General features: G+C 43.6%; 1 protein-coding gene across 1 annotated transcript in view; it reads right to left on the bottom strand.

The window, feature by feature from the left end:
- The window catches only part of ACTR10 (actin related protein 10), a 186,669-nt gene that overhangs the window by 142,524 nt on the left and 20,801 nt on the right, over positions 1–23,344 (bottom strand). Inside the window, exons 2-3 of the mRNA XM_078660372.1 lie at positions 3,310–3,382; positions 973–1,055 (exon numbers count right to left, since the gene is read on the bottom strand). Coding sequence (XP_078516498.1) covers positions 973–1,055; positions 3,310–3,382 — 156 coding nt within the window. The remainder of the gene's footprint in view (positions 1–972; positions 1,056–3,309; positions 3,383–23,344) is intronic.

Genomic DNA, 23,344 nt, shown 5'->3' with positions numbered 1-23,344 from the left:
GATTTAAGGGGGAGTTAGGACATGGAATTGCCAATTCCCCCTGCAATTCCTCATTTCTAAAGGGATCTAACGGATGGGTAATAGGACTAAACAGCTAATCCCTTTCTCATTCTTCGGTTCTTATTGGCTCCTGCACATTCATAGCGGTTTTATGAAAGTTTCTTTAAAAATGTTGTGACTGCCTGTTTATAAATAGAATGTTCTGGACTGGTACCTCCTTCCTCCCCTTTTTTGTTATCTTTTGTTGTTTAATGAAATGTACATACTTGAATTGTTTTTTATCACATTCAGAAATATTCACTTAGGTGAGGCACATTTATTTCACATGTGATGAGGTGTGTATGAAAATATCTGTTAAGATATTGAAATGTTTGCTCTGTTCTACTGTTTACATGGCCCAAACGAAAACATTTAGATAAGCACTAAAGCAGTGCATTGATTGATTGTTGGACTTCCATATTGGTCACAGGAATTGTCTGACGGTGGCAGTTAGTACCTTTGCTTTTCTAGAATCTTTCTTAAGCTAGTGACAATGGCAATCATGCACAATTCCTGTCTCAATAGCCCAGCACCACTAGCTGAAGACTGCGCATTAAACATTAGTCAGTACTTGTTTAGCACCATATCCACCTATGAGTAGCTTAAAAGTGTTATCAGGGCTAAAAAGACTCCAATAAACTTTAACAAATGAATATCACTCAAGAGAAAATGATGTACCTACAGTTTTTGCCTCTGTCTAGTTTTGGAGGTAAAATTCTTCAATATTAAGATCTGAATAGAACAACGAGTGATCAATTTCTTTACTACTTCACGGTACAAATGAACTTACCCCGTAAGAACATTGTTTTGTTTTTCATCACAACACTGAAATATTTTGCATCAGCTTCTCAAATCAAAATATAGATAAGGCCCTGCAGGAAAAGTGTGCATGCAAGTAAATACAAAACAGACGAAATGGGAAATCACGCTTACCTGAAATACAGCATGTGAATAAATTCCTTTAAGTATGAATACAGCTCTTCTGTATTGATATTGTATTGAACAACTTTAATAGGCTGCAATAAAAGAAACAAAAGGACTGGTTTTATTGACATATTTAAATTCACATGAAGATGCATTTTTAACCCCTTCCATGCTCATGACTAGCTCAGCTCGTCATGAGCCACGGTGGTTGTGTGCTCATGACGAGCTGAGCTCGTCATAACGGCTAGAACGCTCGCACGCGGTGCTAATTCCCCCGCTGTGCTGAACGTTCTATGAAAACGGGTGTGGCCGTGACGAGCTCAGCTCGCCATGAGCACACGGCCACCGTGGCTCATGACGAGCTCAGCTCGTCATGAGCATGGGGCGCTATGCACGCCCCCCCGCCCCAAGCACAGCGGGGGAATTAGCTCCGCAGGCAAGGGGTTAATGAAGGAGGCAGATATTCATGCAATGCTTTGTATGAATTTTATTTCAACTGTAATGTCTGATGGAAGGATAAACTTGTCTCTAACTAGGTAAGACATTCACAACAAAATATGTACCATGCTAATAAAATATGCACTGGAAAAAGCCAAAAGGACCGATGCTGGCTGCCAACCTTTTGCGTTTGCCAATGCTTAATTTCTTGGGTAATGGTTTTTGTAAATCTTTATTACAAAAGCAATTACAAGAATGGCTACCCATGTGTGCATAAGCATATGCACAAGCAGACATAGATTATTACTACAAAGTTTTACACATCTATTTAGAGATGGTATATTAATTTGCATGGGTGCACTTGGGTGGACACTTTTTAATGTTCTTCACTAAAGTAAAAAAAAAAAACACTGACCGATGGCCACCCATGCATGAGCATGTCTAAGCAGCCATCTTTGAATGGTGTGCATCAAAAGTAAAATACAACAGCATTTGTGATGCCTAGCAACAGTTGACCTGCTTATTGATCTGTTGATGACACTGGGAGCCAAAGTAATATTATCTGTATGGGAAATTGAATTAGCAAAACCTTTCAAAAAATGGTGGACCTGGCTGGGTTCCACCAAAAGTTCAGACAACGTACTATTTTGCAAGTCACTTTCTCTACACAGATCAAGGAAACTCTGGGACAGTTTGATGAATACGTGCAAAAAAAAAGTCCCTTAATTCTCAAGGACCCTACTGTATACAGGTAGCTCGTACCCAATATCTTAAATAATAGAATATTAACTTAGCTCTCCCACAGACCATGACTGGCTACCCAAATTTCTGAATTTCAAATGGATATGAACATCCTAGCAGACATGAAAGGGCATATTGATCCGTGGGCATTTAATCATGCTATGGTACCACATCTCTTACCCTAGCCTCCCCTTCTCCCCATCTCCCCCTTCTTCTCATATACTTGTTTCTATCTTTGGAACTTCTGGTACAAGCACACTTTGTACTTGGATACTAACTCCACTTGTCTCAAATATGCATACATACAACGTCATACCTACTACTGCATTCAGAATTGCTAATAAATCCCTGCTTATTGAATAGACATCTGTCCTAGCACCCCCAACTTGAGCCAAGAGGACCTTTTGCCTCCACCAACCTCAACTCTTCGCACAAACAACTCTACACTCATTTATAGTTATATGACAACTCCTCAACCGAACTTTGCTAAAAAGATTGATTATGTACATCTCAATGTATGATGTCAAGTCATACTTGTAATCATATAACTGGTGCAATGCATTAAACTGCTCTTATACAAATAAAAATCTATTGGACATTTAAAAAAGAGGGCACGCATGCATGCAGGTGCATGCACATGCACTGGCAGCCATTTTTTAAAAATGTTTTCATTATGCGTTTGATGCAAACATATGAACAGATGCGAGAGGCCAGGTAGCATTGTTTGTAGTGCTGATGAGCCATTACCACTGTACAAAAAGAAAATGGCAAAACTATTTACCTGTTAATCACAATCCACACAAAAACAAACATTGGTTAAAAACAAAACTATTTACTTTTTAATAATATTCCACATATTGCGGCAGTAGTTTCTGACACTGAACTGAAACACTTTTTGTGTATGTGTGCACCTTTTGCAGGAGCAGAATGCCATCATTCATGCTTAATTTAGCCAGTAGTTCAAGTGGGAGGACCCACTGCCCCATAATGTAAGAGGTGGATAAAAAAGGGGAATGATCCAACAATAGACAACAGACCCATGGATGAAGAGGGCTGGCTGAAAGTAGCCACAGGTTTTTTATAAATATCATTTTAGGAAAATCATATGGTCTTAACTAAAGACAGACCTAAAAAAACAGTTGTGCAATGGCATAGAAGAATTATTACCTTTGGAAATTCAGGTTTCCTTATTTCACTCGGTATAATACATCGCGGCCCAGTTTCACCAGCAAATCCACACCTAAAAAAATGGGGGGAAACAAAAATGTGTTTATTTATCTACAGTTTTATAAAGCACAGATATGCCTCAAGGTTATCAGAGAGGTGTACAGAGTAACCAACAAATGCAGTTACATAACAAGTAGTATCCTATAACATAAACCACAAAAACACAAGAACAATATGTTTATATTCCAAGATCGTTTTCATGACAGCATTGCCAATGCGCCCAATTATAGCAGCATTTAGGCATGATAATGTCCTTGTTGTAAGGGCCTCCGACATTTGCTAGATCAGAACATTATGTTAAGAATCTGCTTAGTAAAATCCTCGTAACGTTATTTTTGTAATATCTCGCCTAGGCAGCGCATGCGTGCTGTCTCTTCGAGACATGCTGTATCTACAATATGGGCTTCAAGCACCGCCCATCTTTTTCATTGGTTCCTGACTGTCCTTTGTAAATGCCTGCTTTTGTTATTTAATACGCTCAGTAGTCCCTCCTTTTGGACTTTTTTTATCCTCCCATTAGGACTTCCCCTGTTACATGTGCTCTTACTCTTCAGGTTGTTTAGGATACTTTGAGAGCACTTGATGGCCTGCACCGTATTCGTGTTTTGTTTCCTGGAGATGTGGCTAGCGCTTTACTCTATTTCAAGGCCCTAAAGCGAGGAGAGCACTGACAACATGTATTCCTTCATTATGCAACAAGGCCTGGCTTGAAGCATTTCTAGGAGTCACCATATTGGCTTTCCCAGGTGCATGGCGGGATGTGGCGCACAGAGGTGGGGTGTCTTGAATGTTTGCACTGAATACTGATATCAAGTTTGTGTTATCAGGTGAAACTTGTTTGTAAGGCAGCAAAGGGGTGAGATGGTACTGGTGTGTTGGCATAATATTTTGCATAATGGGCCACTCAGAACTTTGCGTAGTTACAATCATTTGATTCATTTTTGTAACACCAACTTTTCTGAATGCAGGTATTTACTCAATATTAAGTATTCAAACTTTTACCACTCCTCTCCCATGGCTACATAAATCAAGTAATCCTATTACTAAATCCTACATCTGTTCGGTTTGATTATGTGTGGCATTTCCCTATTTGTAAGACGCGTAATCAGCAGAAACTCTGGAGAGCGAACACTCGGTCTCTTTAGCTATGTCCGACCAAGCCACCATGAGAGAAGACCTGCCCTCAAATTTCTTCAGAACAGCTTTCGGAAATCATAGTGCATGCTTAGTGTGGCCAGATTTCATGCTACTCGAGCCATAAACCTCTTCAACACTAAGTACATTTTGACAGGTGAGCAGCACACAGCCTCAGTGGCTGCCTCGCTCTGCATATTGTTCCTTCTTTAGTAAAACTTAAGCGCCAGAATGCCCCTTGTTAGCTATGTGCTGTAAAAATTTATTTATATAGTGGTGAGGGTTTCTTCATGCTGCGCAACCTTGGCTTTAGGTTGCATATGGACTGAGAAAACTAGAGATATTGTGCAGTCAGACAGTTTAGTATTAATTATGTTTTTCTTTTGCCGCGGCTCGTAGTGCTATACAAACAAACCAAGCTCAGCTCAGAAAACCATCCTACTTTTTTCCCTGCAGTTTTATTTAGCTGAACTCGACCTGCAGGAATTTGAGCGCTTTCTAGGAGTACCAGTTACATTACACAAGGTCAAATTTTTTGGCACTGGAATATTAATCGATTTTTCCCAAATCACAGGTTCCCTATTTAGAAAGTCGGCAGCTCCGACCGTAGTGCCATATCCCCTCCCAATAACAGATACGGGGTAGCCTAGGGTTTCATCTTGTGTCACGAGGATTTATGTTATAATCCCAGGGTCAGCGATTGACCATAAATCATGTAATTCTGTCTGTTTTATGAATTGAAACTACATGTGATCTAAAATAGATCAATGCTTTCTAGTGCTGTTCCCTACCCACTCCTCGTTGTATCCTGGTCTCGGCAATACTTTATGTAAAATTAGAATTGGCAAGGTCTCGAGGAACAAGTCGGTGCATATATGCTGTCAGACTCACTTACAGGTGAGATGACTGCCTGGGGATGTCAGCTGGTCCCGTGAGACCACGGACACGCTCACATGCAGCACTGCGTCAGACAATCAGGGGGGTGCAGGATGCCATGCCCAGGCTTGTGTCTCAGACGGTCTCCCTCCTCAATTGGACAAGAGCAAAATTAAATGAGCCTCTGCCGATTTTTAATGAAGTGCTTTGCTTAGGTCACAGAACCCTTTAATACCCATTTCCTAAAAAGTGCAGACTTGAAAACTCACAGCTGGTAACGCTGCTCAGCAGGTTAATGCACATACTGCAAAGACTTGTGTGTATAATGTTTGTATGCAGCCTGGAGGAAGATGAACCATTTAATGTGGAATAATACCAGCTATCAGACACCTATGAGCCTGCAAATCGAATTGAATTCCTTTGTTAACTTTCTGTAGGGAAAGGGGGTTAGAATTAAATCCGTCTAAATCTAAAGTCATAACGATAAATCCCCACAAAAAATATAGAGGCATAGTAACTGTAGGGGGGCTTCCTCTTGAAAAATTCTCACACTTTGACTACCTTGGGGTGAGGTTAAGTGATACTCAAACTTGGGGCCCCAAGAGGAAAAAAAGTAAAATTACCCTTCATCACAAAGCCTCTGCTATTGTGAGGAGAGACAAGGCTGCATCTGGAGGAGCCATTTCCGGGCTATCACCATATATAGAGCATCAGCGATAGCATCAGCAATATATGGAGCTGAGATTTGGGGCTACGCTACAGCAGAAATTTTAACAAAAGTAGAAAATAAGTTTATCAAAGCACTTTTTTAACTTCCCTCAAGCTCACCTGTTACCCTATTGCACTTAGACCTAGCCCTCAATCCTATTCACCTAACTGTTTTACTAAAACCTCTAGTGTATTGGGTTAGATTATGGCTCACTCATGAACTGTTAACATACAAAGATTGTGTAAAAGATCTGTTAGCTCTTGATAGAGACCAGAGAACTCCATGGCTGAAGAATATCAAAGAAATATCACATAGAATAGGCATGAGTGAGCTATGGACCGCCCTGAACTAATCGTCAAAGGAGATGCAACAAGAGTGAAACAGTTATATTGGGAGGCAGCTCTACTGCAAACTTGGGAAGCCCATCAGACCAACAGCCTAACAGGCAAGTTTTTGAAACAAGTGCGCACTAAGATTCGAATCACACATGGATAGGATGAATATATGTGCAATATAGATGCGGGCTACTCCCCTTGAGAACACATACATCAAAATGGGCGAACGCTTCCACTCAGACCGATTCCTGCCTGAATTGCTCCAATGTAGAGGCAACAGAGATCCATTTAATGTTTTTTTGCCCTCTATACAGTAATGCGCGACAAAAAAAAGGTGTGAGCCGTATGTAAACTTATGGGAGTGAGGCACTACTGGGAAGGCGTGAGACTCTTAAAGAGCGATACCAGAGAACTTTTAACTTAAGCGGTCTTCCGGTACTTGCACAGTGCCTGGATACAAAGGAAGAAGGCCCTCCCTAATCGCGAAACACGTTAGATAAATTGATAGAGCAAGCCCTGGCAGGATATTTAGTGTTCTCTTTGGTTCGGCTTTGTATCTTCTCCCTATTTATCTATTGACTACACAAACGATCTTGAAATTATTTTATATATTTTTGTATTATCCTTCTTAGACCACTACTTTGCACATGTCCTCTTGTGTAATTACATTAATTTTTCCCCGACTGTTAGGTGTGCCAGAGGATATGCTCCAACCACAGAGACTGATTGGAACTGCTAGTTTTCAGGCCGGCAGCCATTAGCAAACAGGTTGGGTATCAAGGGCAGCAGTTGGAACCCCACCTTAACACCTTATAGCATCTTATAGCAATAATTAAATTGCACCTAAAACGTTTGTTATGCTAGATCAAAAAATTCTAAGCAGATGCTTACTGTCTACAGACCTATTTTTTGCATGTTTTTATAGCATGGTAACCGAACTATGGTGTACTCCATATTGCACAATTTATTAATGTATTAAGGAGTGTTTTTGTTGTTTTAACGTTGATGTGTTTTATGGTCTGTGCCTGAAATAAACAAAGTAACTAATACCAGCTATCTAGCATCTAGAGAAATTTCAGGATGCTATGTTTGCATCATGTGCATTAAGAAGCAATTGAAGTATCTTTTTTATCACCTTATTTATTCTGCCAAGAGCAGATTTACCATAAGACCTTATGTCAGTGTGTTTTCTCCAGGTATAATCTATACCTTTGGGTACCCGAAGGTATAGATTATACCTGGAGAAAACAGTGCATTATGGGAGTTGTAGTCTTTGTTCAGCTGATTTTAATTAATTGACTAGCACACCTGAAAAAATTATCTGTGAAAGGAAAAGTCCAGGACTGGAAAGTGGTGTCACTGTGAAATAAAGTCCTCCTGTCACCCTTAATATCATTTAATTACTATCCACATAATTCCACAGCACAACATGCCACATATTTCCACAACGCAACTCCACATCACACAATCCCATAGACAATTCCAAAACAACCATTCTCTGCATCACACCACCACCAACCCTGTCATATCTCCCCCACACACAAACTGTCCCTCATCTCCCCCCCACACTCCCACTACACCCTCTCATCTTGCGATCCCACTGCTCCCTCTCATCCCTCCTTCACACTGCCTATCTACTCTCTATGATGCCTACTCACATATTTAATTTTTGTATTTGAAAAGTTTTATAAAATGCAAACAAGACCCAGACGGGTATCAGAGCGCTGTACAAATAGGAAAACTAACATTGACGTGAAGAACCACTATAAGTACAATACAATAAAGCAACATGAGAGGAACCTGAAAGATAAAAGTAACTGTGGGTGCTAGAGGGAGAAGATGGTAGCAAGTGAACAACCAGGTAAAAGCCCAACTAGCCGGGCCGAGCAGTTTTAGCATCGAACTACATCCAAAGAAAGACAAAATACATTTTAAACCCCCCCCCTCCCCCCAAGTAAAAATGATAGTCAAGCATACAGTTCAACACACAAAGTAAAAATGGTTGTCAAGCACGAGAGGGAAGTGTCTAGCAAATGACAGAGGATATTGCTGATGAAGTTCTTCCAACAGTAGCCATTTGTCCTGTTTTTTTAATGAAGCAGTAAAAGGGGTTGGCTCTGACCTCCGTAGGAATGCTACTTTCCAGTACATTCTTGAGCTGTACACTAGTCTACCTCTCACCTCCCACATCTGGGTGATACTCTCGCTGATCCCTCTCTCTCTCACTCGTACTCTCTCTCACTCTTTCATGCACTCTTCCCGTCTCTCTAATATTCGTTCACGTCAGGTCTACGAGCACAGTTTCTTTCCCATGCCTTTTCATGATTTCAGTCCCTCAAACCCACTCTCTCCTCCTCTTCTTGGGATGTCTTCTATGTACACAGGCGCACCTTCTTTATGAGTCTGTGGCCTGCTCTCCCTTTCTTTATCTCTTTCTCACACTCTCTTTCTGTTCCTCTATCTGGAGTTCATTTACCACTTTGTGTACAAACTACCTTTCCCTCACCATCATCCTTTCTATTTATTCTGTGCAGCTCTCACCCTTATCTATTCACCATGCCACACAATTCCACTACACAATTCCACCCCCACATTCCACAACTAACTATCCCAATTGAACCCACCTAATTCCACGCCAAACCACATACATCCACTACACTCCACTCCACTCCAGACCAAAACACATGGATTAAATATATTGTCATTTACAACGCCAATAGCTCCAACTCTTGCATAAGTGAGACCGATTGCATTGCAAATGCTTGTTTTTTTTCAATGCTAGTCGATGGGTTCGACCATATCTCCAACAGGCGAGAGTTCAATTTGCAACAAATATATTTGCCCAACGCTATTTCTCACTAGTACAACCAGGACGTGAAAAGCAAACCTTTTTGCTGACATTAATTCTGAAAGCAAAAACTGGAGAAATTCCTTTGCATTGGTACGATGGTGAACTTGAATTAAGAACCGTGTTGGACAAAAGTGCAAAATCAGTGTTCTGTTCCGCACGAGAAAGCTAATTAAGAGTAACATCTTAATTTTTCCTATTTCAGAAATAATTGTAGATCTTTTAGGTATACAATTCTGATTTATGTTCTAGTTTAATAATCCCAATATAGCCGCCCTTTTGGGCCCAGGGAGAGAAAGAATTGCAGAAAGCTAAAGAGAGATGCATGGATATTTACTCCTTTTTTTGGCATTGTACTTACTGAGAAATGTTCAAAGATAGAACTCTAATAAAAAGATAAGATCCAATACAAGAGAGTAGTTCACAGGTATGCTGGCAGTAATCTCATGAAACTACATCCATCCTAAGAATTACATTCATCTTATTGATAGATTTTCACAGGTCTGTAGCAACACGAGAGAGACAGGTAGCCCTAGAGCTTGCACTATCCTATATTCCCTGCAACCTGTCATTGTCAATGCAAACAAGCTTTAGTAAAAAAAACTGTACATCTGGTCTCGGTAACCATGTGATTTTTTTTAACCTTTGCAAACTTCAAAAAATAATTTGCAATTGTATAAAAAATATAAATATATAAGTCGACCAGAAGTCAGGCACTGCTTTTTAGATGGCTGTGTAAGTTTTGAGGGAAACAAGCTGTCTTTCACACTGTAGGGCAGCTAATGTAGCAAATAGGTTGAACCATTGCTGAAAGATGTACACTGCGGTTGGCAGATGCAAAATGGAAACCATACCTGAACAGACCACTGAACGAAAAGGGCTGGCTAAAAGCACCAGCATCTATGTACACGTGTAGGTATTTTTATTAAAACTATTTTGGAAAATATAAGGCTGACAACATCTAAATAGGTGTCTGAGTCAGACATAAAAAGGGGACTCCCGAACATTCTTAGTTAACCTACACTAGTAAGGTCAACAACAATATAAAGGTTCTGCAGGAACTGAATGAATGCAGTGAGATACCAGTACAATACAAAATAATTCATAAAAGGCCTATAATAAGTTCCTCACAGAGATTAGTGTCCATGTATTGATCAGAGATTTGATTCCCAGCAGGTCTCACTCAACCTTTCATCCTTTCTATTTTAATAAATCGAGGCAACTAAGATGGACAGTAATGCCGCCACACTGGCAAACCTGCAACTGCAAATGCTTCCTTAAAAGCACAGGAATTTGATGGTCCAAAAAAGAGATCTGCTTAAAATGCTTTTAAAGACCATTAAAAAGGCTAAAATGGTGACAAATTAAAACAAGCATTGGAAATGCAGTAGGTCTTGCATTTTTTAGATTTGGAGCTATGGGCAATGAAAATAGCAATTTTTTTTATTATATGCGCACAGAGAACTTGTGTGAATCTTCCTTTGACGCTGTTAATATAAACGAAATACTTCAAAGTTGATGAATGGGTCCAGTTTTTTTAATCTTTAATGATTTCCTCGGTTGATGATTGATTGTGCAATAATGCTAACATAATTGATTCTTCCACTCCGAACCTCTTTATAAGCCAACAGTGGGAAAAGTTAGGTATGTGCCCAACTGTGGCTTAAAACCTGGCATCTGCATGCACAGGCCTGAGAAGCGGCTCCAGTACTGGCGTGCTGGTGCAGAGAAGAGAATCTCAAAATAAATGCACTGACGCCTAGAGTGTGGCTGTGCACCACACAAGTGCTAAAATAAGAAAGGGGGTATATGTCACTATATAATCTTTCAGTCAGACATCACAGTGCATGTGAATGGCCCAGCAACCAACAAATGGTAATGGTGGATGTGCCAAAAGCAAGTGCGGTATTAGGCTAGAACTAAAGATTTATATATGTCCGGAAGGTCCTTTCTCTTGTATTCAGTGCAGATTCCAGGCTTTACACACCACCATTTGCATTGGATATGCGACTAATAGAAAACTAGAGCCCAAGGGACTGAAAAGTCTTCTTCTCAATGTTCGCTCATTTCCAAAACACCACCTTGAGATATGGGACCTTATTAATACTTCCAAACCTGGAATATGCTTTTTAACAGAAACATGGCTAAAGCCACATACCACTCCGACTATAACACTTGGAATTCCAATAGGATATAAAATCCTACAACTCGACCGCCCGATAAAAATCGGAGGCGGATTAGCCGTAATATACAAAGACTGTCTAAAAATCTCCTTAATTGAGCAGAGTAGTTGCCCATTGATGGAAGTGATGATATTAAAGATAACATCAGGCTCTAAGGAAAACTGGAAAGGCGCTCTGATATATCGTCCTCCTGGGCCCAATACCGGTTTCTCCCTCTCTCTGACTGAGCTTATAGCACAACATCTTAAAGCTAAAGAAAACTTTCTCCTACTAGGAGGTCTTTAATATTCATGCCGATATCTCTGACCACCCAGACACCCTCTCCCTGCTATCAGACCTTGCCCAGCTAGGATTTCAGTTGCAGAATAATGGGTCCACCCATACAGGAGGACACACTCTAGACCTAATTTTTTCAAACGGCCCTACTATATGTAGTCACCCTCCGACCCGAGTCAACTGGTCAGACCATTATCTAATTGCATTCACCCTCCCCGGCTTAACCAAACCTGCTAAACAACCCCCTGCTCCCCCCATATGGCGCAGACAATGGCATAGGGTCACCTTAGATGAGATCCAGAAAGTTTGGAAAGAACCTCACATAATAGCTACAGATGATGTAGAGTCTGCTCTTTCTAAATATAATCTTGCTCTAAAAGAAGCAGCAGACCTCCTAGCACCGCTGAAACTTATGAAACGATTCAAAAGGGGGTGGTGATGGACAGAGTATCTGAATTAAGCAGAACACTTCTACCCAGTCAAAAGATCAGAGCTTGATCCATCACCGTTTTTTAGCTCACTGCACCATCCCAGTTCAGAACCTGGCTACATGCAAATTAGTCTGACCCTGGCCCAGTGCATCATGGGAACAGGGCAGACCAAACTACCAAGCCAATTCATTACTGGAAAGGAAACAAGCTTCCGGGGACCGGTTTCTGGCATTACAGCCGTCTTCGGCCCGGCTTGCTTGAATCCTGATGGTGCAGTGAGCAAGGGACTCACATCTGAGCATACCCTTCCACACTTGTGGTGGCCAAAACGATTCAAAAGGGGGTGGTGATGGACTTATGAAACAGCACCCCACATCAAAGCAGGAGAAATGGTATACGGAAGAGCTCAGAATAGAAAAGCAGAACTGTAGGAGGCTAGAAAAAGTATGGAGAAAATCCCATACTGAAGACAGTAGGAAAAATCACTCGGAAGCTTTATCTTCCTACTATAAAAACATCAAACTAGCAAGGAAAAATAACCTGACATCACAGCTAGCAGAAGCCGGGAACTCCTCAAGAGAGTTGTACAGGATCTTACAGACTTTTGTGAAACCCTCAGCCTGTGAGAGTCCTGATGAATTCTCCCAAACCTTATGTAACGACATTTCTCTTTTCTTGGAAAATAAAATAGATGCTATCTATGACAAAATTACTATGGCCAATAAATCTAGGGATAGTGCCGAATGCATCTTGACACCCTCCAGCAATAGTCAAGCTAAGCTGACCGCCTTTCCTGAAGCCAGTCATACGGAAATCCTATCATTGATCTGTAGTATCAAAACAGGCTCTCCGTCTGATTTCATCCCGGCTAAAATAATGACCTCACTTAGCAGTTTGCTTTGCCCGATGATACAAACAATTATCAATCTTTCCTTTAAAGAAGGACAAATACCACAAGACTGGAAAAAAGCAATAGTTAACCCTATCCGTAAAAACACGGCCTTGCCATGGACAGACCTTTCCAATCTTCGCCCCATTTCCCTTTTGCCGCTCTTAAGCAAACTGGCCGAGAAGCATGTGAACACACATGTGTCCAAATTCATCGAGGCCACAGGGGGTCTGGACCATTCTCAATCTGGGTTCAGACCCAACTACAGCACCGAATCCGCGCTCCTCTCCGTGGCAGATAACATCAAGATGGCTCTGGATAGAGGAGGCTCTATGATTCTGGTACTGTTAGACCTGTCTGCAGCCTTCAACACTGTGTCACATGAGATTCTTCTTGGCCGCCTGCAGAGAGCTGTAATTGGAGGCATAGCTCTGTCCTGGCTGGAGAGTTTTCTCACTGGCCGCTCACAAAGCGTCAGCCTGGGCTCCTACTGTTCCACCTTTAGGGAGCTCACCAAGGGGGTTCCACAGGGCTCATGCCTAAACCCCACATTATTTAATGTGTACGTGGCCCAGCTTGCTGACATTGTGAGAGCATACGGGTTCACTCCTGTGTCGTATGCTGACGACACCCAGCTCTTGTTTCCCTTCCAGACTCTTACCCCGGAAATTAAGAACTCCTTTGCTGAGGGAATGAGAGCGGTATCCACCTGGATGGCTTCCAACTGCCTCCAGTGTAATGTCGGCAAGACAGAAGTCATGCTCTTCGGAAAAGCCAATCTCCTATGGTCACCGGATTGGTGGCCCCTAGAACTAGGACCCGTTCCCTGCCCAAAGCAATCAGTGAAAAATCTGGGAGTAAGACTGGATCAAGACCTGGTTCTAAAAGAACACGTGAACCTAGTGACGGGATCCTGTTTCCGGACAATCGGTCTCCTAAGAAGGGTTTTTCCCCTCTTATCAGACACCTACAGAAAGACCCTTGTCCAAGCCCTTGTAATAAGTCGATTGGACTATTGCAATGGTCTTTTTATCTCAGCAAATGAATACGTGCTCAACCGTCTTCAAGTGGCCCAAAACACTGCGGCCAGGCTGGTCCTCAATGTGCCTTCGAGAACACCTTCTAGGCCTCTACTTGAACAGCTCTATTGGTTGCCCATACGTCAGCGAATCAACTTTAAAATCTGCTGTATCATACATAAGAGTCTCCACGGACCAGGTCCCCAATACCTGACTCAGAAATTCCAAATCCATAAACCGGAACGTCTCTTGCGTTCAAGCAACCAATCCTTACAAAAAATTCCCCCCATTAAGAAGGCCAGACAGGGCGGCCGAGCACTCTCATACATAGGACCCTCCATCTGGAATAAACTCCCTATTGGTATGAGACAAAATGCCAATCTTCCATCATTCCGGAAAGCACTCAAGACATATCTCTTCTGTGAGAAATAGCTCCCCATTTGCACCTTCTAAAGGCACTAAATCTGGCACCATCAACGACCCTGGCAACATCAGCGACTCAAGCGCGGAGATACCCCTTCGGGGGTCGAGTCCGGCGTTATATAAGCAAATAAATAAAAATAAATAAAATAAATATAGTACGGGAGCTCATAGAGGTAGCAGCTCTGATATGGTCAGCTTCATGCACTTCACCTCTTGAATCTTGACATAAAACAATATTTGAGCAAGAGTAACCAATGATTAGCTCACACTCTTTTCTTTGAAAGGGTTTCAGCATTCAGAGTAGCTTACCCTTTCTTACGGATAAAGCCTTCTGTAAAAGCGGCCAATAATAATACGCAGGACGCTGATGAAGGAATAACCAGGAAATGTTTATTTTCTCGTGTGGTTACCCTGACGACCCCAGCCACAGCCTCACGCCAATCTCCGCACAGTTCCCCGGCGCTCGCTTTGGAATGCTGGTCGCGGTGACATTCTAAGTGATGTCACCGCGAGCAGCTCCATTACATGCGGAGCCGCCGGGGGAGGACCAAAGGTGGGAGATACCACACATCCCCCTCCCCTGCGGAATGAAAAGGGGGAATAAACAGAAGAAATATAGTATGCAGAAAATAACATCATGACATATTGGCATAGAACTGGTGTTAAGAAAGTCACATCATAACATATTGATCCAAATGTCTTGGGGGTCTGGTCACTCTCCTACTAGACCTACCAACTGGGTGTGAGACCGGCAATGGCTTCCTAGCATTAGGACGAGTGCTTCCTCCCACATCACTCTTCTCCTTCCCTTCACTATCGGAGTCCTTCCCGGGTGGGTGAAACCTCACTACTCTTCCCAGGTTCCATATTTTCCCTTCCTGAGTCTTCACAGCATTCCTAAACAGCTTTGTGATCTTGGTGGGACCACTGTATCCTGACCAACTTGCTCTACCAGTAGGTGTCCTGATCTTGATGTTATCTCCTACTTTGAATTCAGCCTCTCGCGTAGATTTGAGTCCGTCGTACCTTTCTTTCCTTTCTCTCATGGCTCCTTCTTGTTTCTCCAGACTTTTAGTTTCTTTTGAGTGATCTGACCATCCCTTGTGCCACCCCATCCATCCTGGGGATAGCTTGGTGTTGGGTACCCTTGCCCTGAGCAACTCGAAAGGGGTGACTCCCGTTGTTTGGTGCGGGGTGAACCTGTATGCTTCCACACGCCTCCACATCTCTTCCTTCCAGCTCAAACCACTGGCTTTCGCGAGTTGAATGCTTTCTTTGAGGGTCTTATTGAAACGTTCGATCATGCCGTTGGTCTCAGGGTGATACAGGGCACACCGTTTATGAGCGATACCTCTCCCCTCCAGGAAGTCTTCCATCTCATTGGAACAGAATTGCACCCCATTGTCTGTGAGTAGGCTGCTGGGTAGCCCTTCTCTGACAAATAACTCTTGCAAGAATTCAATGACAACTTTCGTTGTGACCTCGCTCACAAGTCTCACTTCCGGCCACCTAGAATACATGTCCATGAGCACTAGAATGTACGGGGTGCGCACTTCTCCTGTCAATGGACCCACAATGTCCAGTGTTAATTCCTCCCAGGGTCCTGACGGTGGTGGCCTACATACCATTAGCGGTGTCATTTGCTTCAAGACTTTGTCACTGTTGCAGCACGGAACGCAGTCTCTAATTTTCCTTTCAATTGCAATGTCCATACTTGGCCACCAATAGCTCTCTCTCAGCCTTTGCTTCGTTTTGGTGATTCCCATGTGGCCTTCATGGGCTATTTCGACTAGGCTTTCTCTCACCGACGCAGGTGGTACCAGTCTTGTTCCCCTGAACAGGCATTCATCGACCATGGAAAGCTCATCTTTGACCATCCAGTACGGCCGCAGATTCTCCTCTTTTTTGTCCTCTTGCTTCCACCTGCTCTTTATTCTGTCGTACACCTTCTCCAAGACTTCATCTTCCTTCATAGCGTTTTTCCATGTTTCTTCTCCTATTGCCCTCTGGATAGCGCAGACATTCTCCATCTGGTGTTCATCCGCTTCAACATCCGCCTCCTTCACTTCCTCCTCATTCACGAGTCTTGACAAACAGTCCGCTGCAAAATTGCGCGTACCGGGGACATACTCGACGCAGAAGGTATATTCTTGAAGACTGACCACCCACCGCCTGATCCTGCTGGAGATGGCATCCAGGCCCTTCTTGCTGAAGACTTCGACTAGAGGCTTGTGGTCAGTACGCAGTGTGAATTGTGTGCCCCACAGGAAATCTCTGAACTTACCCAGCGCCCAGGAAACTGCCAGAGCCTCTTTTTCAATGACTGAGTAGTTGTTTTCAGACTTCTGGAGTGATCTAGAGGCGAACGCAATAGTTTCTTCACCCTCTCTGCCTATTTGTGTGAGGACCGCTCCCAGCCCTTTAGCACTGGCATCGGTGGTGACCACTGTCGCCCGGTTGGGTATGTAGGACTTCAAGCTGGGGGCTTCTGCCAGTGCCCTTCTTACATCTTCAAACTCCTTCTGACACTCTTTACTCCAGTTGAACTCCGACTCTTTCTTCAATAGCAACCTGATGGCGTACGTCCTTCCTGCAAGGTTCCGAATGAACTTCCCATAAAACTCCAACATACCCATGAATGACTTGATTTCATCCTTGCTCGTGGGGGGCATCAAACTCACAATGGTGTTCTGGAGCTCGGCTTTAGGCCATATTCCTTCGGCTGTCACCTTGTGTCCCAAAAAGTCTAATTCTGCGCAGCCAAAGACGCACTTTTCTTTTTTTAGGGTTAGACCTTGCGACCTGAACCTTCCTAGCACACGTCTCAACGTCTCATCATGTTCTTTGTGGTCTTTAGCGAATATCAGCACGTCGTCCTGATAACACACGACGCCAGGGATGCCTTCCAAAATGTTCCCCATGAGCCTCTGGAACACGGCGGCCGCCGAGACTAACCCAAACGGCATCCTTTTGAACTTGTACGCGCCCATGGGTGTCACAAACGCCGTGAGTTCTTGCGACTCTTCATGCAGTTTGATCTGAAAGTATGCAGAGGTGAGGTCGAGGGTGGAGAACACCTTGGCGCCTTCTAACATGCTCATCATTTGGGTGATATTCGGAAGGGGGAATCGATCAACCACAACTTCTCTGTTGAGGGCTCTCAGATCAATGCAGAGCCGGACCGATCCATCCTTTTTCTTAGCGGCCACAATGGGCGCCAACCATTCCGTCGCTTCCACTGGTTCGATGACCCCTGCCTTGCATAATTTCTCCAGTTCAGATTTCACCTCTTCTTGGATGGCAATAGGAAGTTTCCTGACCTTGGCCACGACTGGCTTGGCGTTTTCCTTCAACTTAATTTTGTGGCAGTAGTTCTTTAAACATCCTAGTTCTCCTCTGAATACTTCTTTGAACTCTGACACCACGTCATCCTTCTGTTGCATTATCTCCTGTATCAAAATCTGGGGGTTGCTATTGGGATTGAGATATACCCCCCGCTCCTTCTGTGCTTGCCACCCCAAAATGTTGTCCCCGACAGTGGACACATACACCTTGGACACTGTTGACCTGTTCTTGTATTCTATTTTTCCCCAGAAGTACCCTTTCATGGAGATGGGGCGCCCCGCATATCCTCCTGGTCTCACATCCATTCTCCTCAGCGTTATCTTCCCCTTGGACACACAGGAGAACTCCCTAGCATTAATAATTGTTATTCTAGAGCAGGAATCAAACAACGCCTCTAACTCAGTGTTCCCTACTTTTATGGCGTCTTTGGGGCTGCTGACCTGGCCCCCCTCAACCTGCACTACAATTTCCTCACACACGGTGTCATTTTGGCATTTGACCTGACTTTCTTTGACCTGCACCACAATTTCATCACAGACTACGTTCGTCCTGTCCCTACTCTGTCTGTTGAACCCTTGTCCACTCTTGCAATATTGCTTAAAGTGACCTTTCTTCCCGCACTTGTTGCATGTGAACCTCAAAGCGGGACACTCTCTGTCGTTGGCAAGATGCCCTTGTTTGCCACATCTGTAACAGGTGCCCTTGAAAGATCCACTCACTCTGTTTTCTTTCTGCTCTCTACCCGTTACTTTCTGCCCTTTGATCACAGAAATGGCCTCACATTCAGTCACCACTTCACTCACCACGGGCTTATCATCTTTCCCTTTTTCCCCAGTGTCTTGCTTTATTTCCTTGACACACTGCAACATGTGCTCCACCTGTTTTGCTATGATCAAAACCTCCCTCAAAGGTGGATCATCCTTAAGCCATAGCTCTTCACGTACACGCTCCATTCTGCAACCCACTACAAACTGATCCCTTATCCTTTCCTCACTTGCACCACCAAATTTACAAGTTGCCGCTAGTTTCCTCAACTCTGATACAAAATCTTCAATAGATTCTCCCTCCTTCTGTGCCCTCTTTCCAAAATGGTACCTCTCCATTATGGTGCTAGTCTTGGGAAGGTAATGTAGGTCTAATTTTGTTAGACTCACTTCTAGCTCATTGAGGCCCCTCGCTTCCTGCGTCCCTAAGTCTGGGAGGTGATCTAGGACTTCTTCTCCTTCTGCCCCCAAGTAGTATGCCAATAACGCTACCTTCCTCTCAAGTCCCAGGTTAGGCCCGCACACTGTGGCATAATTCAAAAACACTTTCTTCCACTTTTTCCATTGAATACTCGGTTCCCCTGGGTTAGTCAGGAAGAAAGGCGGGGGAGTCACACTCTGCATGGTTAGCGTAGGGGGCGCTAAACCAACAAACAAAAAAAACAAAAAACTACCACAGGAGTATTGTTAAGCTGCAGGGACAGGTAAGGGACAGAGTAGGGTACAGTGTCACGAAATGTTAAGTAAACTGTAATAAAACATAAGGTAACAAATAGACTATAGGAGGCGCTGTAGCAACGAAAAAGTCAACCACCTGGGTGGAGTGCTGTTAAGTTAAGTAAAGGTGGGGCAAAGTGTCATTCTCAAACCCACTGGTAACATGGGGTACAAGTACTCAATCACCCACACATTTCCTTTAGTTTGCTTCATCACAAGTAGGCACCATGGTGAGTACCCTAATGCATGGGGGTGCAATACATTCTATAAAGGATACATTCCTTACAATAATCAAAATGATCCAGAGCATACAGTGAAAGCCCCACCGTTAAGATTGTTAGGTCCCTTAGGATGGTCTTAAACAGCTAACACCCTAAGGCAGGAAGTCAAAGGCCTGTGAGGAGGGTCCTGCTTATAGTGCACAAGTTCCAAATGATATACAGGCTGTGCTTCACGAAGTAATGGCGTCAATATCCATGTCACGTGAGAAAGTCTCAAAGGTTTTCCTATCCTTTGAGGGAAAATGTGCTGCTATGCTGCCACACACTAACACAGTGCGTAGTTCTAAATTAATGAGCACGCAAGTTAATCCTGGATGGGCTGACAGCTAACAGATGAAAACAGGACGATGGTTAATGAAAACGCGAGCCTGGCCTGGAGAATCACACCGTGCTGTCAATGACCCGCGTTGTCCTAGCTCCCTGAAGACATCACAAACCGCACCTCCTGCTTCCCTTCCTTGGATCTGCACACGAGTAGGACATGGATTATGACAGTCCGCTCGCAACCGCTTCGCCTTCGTGACTGCCTGATACACGCTCCCCTCAGGTTCCTCTTGTGGGCGTAGAAACAGCACACCACACGCTTTTCTACAAAGTACAGAAGCGCTTCGCTTAGCAGCTTAATATGCGCCGGCCACCACCTCCGCCTCACAGGCTTAAACGACCCCGGTGACAAGTTTAGTCTTGCCAGTTAATTGCCCGGGGTTCAGACACACCGCGCCGGAACAGCTGATGGCTTACTGTGCTTAAGCGCAGATATTTCTTCTATCCAGCCAGCAATCGTTCGCTTCGCAGCGCTCACCGCACTTCAGGTTGTCACGATTACCTCAGTCCTTCTCACTATTGCTGCGGCACACAAATCCTCTTCATACCGATGACGTTCGATTCCGGTGCGTTAAAATGCACATCTCTCCGTCTGTTTTCTCAATACGATTCTTCAAGCGTGTTGAGGTCGCAGGTGTCAACTCGTCCTCGTCGCCAGTGTAAAAGCGGCCAATAATAATACGCAGGACGCTGATGAAGGAATAACCAGGAAATGTTTATTTTCTCGTGTGGTTACCCTGACGACCCCAGCCACAGCCTCACGCCAATCTCCGCACAGTTCCCCGGCGCTCGCTTTGGAATGCTGGTCGCGGTGACATTCTAAGTGATGTCACCGCGAGCAGCTCCATTACATGCGGAGCCGCCGGGGGAGGACCAAAGGTGGGAGATACCACACCTTCTTTATTACAAATAGTTCAGCAGTAAGCAGGATAACTTTTCCTTGCTCTACACAAGTGCTGTAAAATCACACATGGAATGTTTTGCGCCTAAAGTGAGAGACACCCATAAGTCCCAGACTATATTTTTAGATTTTGCATATGTGCTACACAACCTGTTACCCTAATCATGTCAGATTTTTGATTATAACAATATATATAAATTACGAAAACATAGTAAAGTTCAGCAAAACTGTTCTGTTTGTAGCGGTTGTCTAATGTTGTTTTTCAGAAAGACATAGTTAGTGCTGAGTTGCACTTCCCTCCCATGAGCAACGTTCTGACAGCATCTGAGCTCCTTTCAGAATTCCAGTCCTACGACTTGGCAAAAGGGGGTGTCTCACATTCCTCTCCCACCGCAGCTTTCTGCACTGGTGTTCCATTAGATGCTTCAAACGAAGCGTTCTCGTTTAGTAAATTATCAGCAAAGCTTCTCTGAACTGGAAGAAAAGGCAAAGTTCTCTGCTTCCCCGGCGGAGGTGTTACTTTTGTAAACGTGACCTTACATGGTCTTCTTGAATAATGCAGATCTGGGTTTCCTTTTGCTCCCCTGGGGCCACGGGATCTGCCTGTCCTAGGGCCGCCACAAAATGCCTGACTGGCATCGTGCTGCAGAAACAGCATTTTTTAATGATGTGCTTTTAAGGAGAATCCATTACGTTCTGAAAAGATGATGACATTCGGCGACTTATCTGCAAGGTACTTCTGCAGAGAAAGTAAAATGCATCTCTGTAGTAGTCTCTCGAGTCTCTTCTCGGCCTTGGTTGTAGGTCTCTATGATGTCACTGCCATGGTTATGGAATGTGTATGTTTGAATACAGGGGGGCAGTTATTGTGTTCCCTGGAAGCTGTGGAGATGAACACATATTAAACTAAACTGCCTCAGTGTGATCACTACAATCTCTCTTGTCACTGCAGGAACTAGAGTGAGGGGATGTTGCCTTATGTGTACAAATCCTCTTTTCCGTTTTTTTTACACAAATGGGGAATACAATAAGTGAGTGGGAAACCAAAGAGAGCTGACTGACACACAGCCCACGACATGTGGTTGGCAGCACATGGAAATAAATATATAAATAACATACATTTACAGAAAATACGGATGGGCTCACTGGGATGAGAGCAGGAGTGGTTTATTTTTTTATAGGGGGCTCGGGTCTCATTAAGAGATCAATAACAGAGCTATGTTTATTGTTGTGTCTGCCTTTCAAAAGTGCTTGCAGTAAAATGCGTGTGCAGGCCTATCTACCTACCTACTAGTGGCAACTCCTATAGGTGGAAAGCCATCCGCCAAGCCTCATAGGAGCCCCATGGAGAGGAAGGCTAGGACCGAAACGGGGTCAGAGAGAGGCGTGTGGCAATGCAGCGTATAACCGCCATGAGCATCTTCACTTCCTGGTACTGTGGGTGTCTCCAGCTTATCACTCAGTCATGCAGCAGCCCTCAGTGCTTAAAGGGAGCAACATTTATAAAACAAACAAAGGACTACGGAATGATGCACAAGGATGCCGCGCTGTGTTGTGTCTTGAGCCGGGACCTGTTCCTTGCACTTCTTGGCTCGAACACTGCACAGCTGTGTTCGATCCGGGAACCTGTTCCTCGCACTCCTAGGCTCGAGCACTGCACAGCTGTGTTCTTGTGCTCGTGCATCCTCGCTCTGCTTAATGTGCTATTATTCAAATTGTGGTGGGGATTCCTGATGTGTGAAGGGAGTTGGGGGCAGTTCGGGTGGTGAGAGCTGGTCGGCGGCTGCGTCCGCGTCTCCTCTGTGAATCGGGGTTATTTCATTAATAAAAGATGATCTATGAATATTGACTACGATCATTCTTCTCAACAATGGCGACGATGGTACATAACCCTGAAGAACCCACGCAAGAAACAACCTTTTAAAGATATTGTGACTTTAGCACACACAAGAGAAAGAAGCATAATGAGAGGAGATATTAAACAAATCTACAAAGAAAGTGAAGTGAAATCAGCTACCACCCGTAGTGGACATCCGACGTGAGTCACATTTTATGTTTAAAACTTGAGTTGACATAATTGAGTGTAACGCATCTTGAAAAGAAATGCGCGTGAGACTGATATTGATTAAAACGCGTGAGACTGATATTGATTAAAACCTTACGTTTATGGATTTGATGCCACGATCTGGAAATGAAACTGAGGAGGAGTGATTTAACATATTGTTATGGGACTTGATACCGCAAGTTAGATTGAATCTACTGTAGAGTTGAAAACAGTATTTAGAGGGGAAAACGGATTTTGGACTGAACTTAAATAAAAAAAAAAAAATCTCCATTATTATTTGTGGGATTGCATGAATTTCGATTTTGGAGGAGTTCACGATGTGATAACAATTGGAAAACATAAAAGTTAACGATTGACCTGACGCTAGAACTTGCGTCTTGTGAAAACAGGAACGTTCGATTGGAGTGTTGATTGAACGCTGTTCACAGCACTACGACGTCAGCACCTGCGTAGGT

Source organism: Lissotriton helveticus, chromosome 9 (genome assembly GCF_964261635.1).
Source record: "Lissotriton helveticus chromosome 9, aLisHel1.1, whole genome shotgun sequence".
NCBI lineage: Eukaryota > Metazoa > Chordata > Amphibia > Caudata > Salamandridae > Lissotriton > Lissotriton helveticus.
This window is presented reverse-complemented; position numbering and strand designations above follow the sequence as displayed.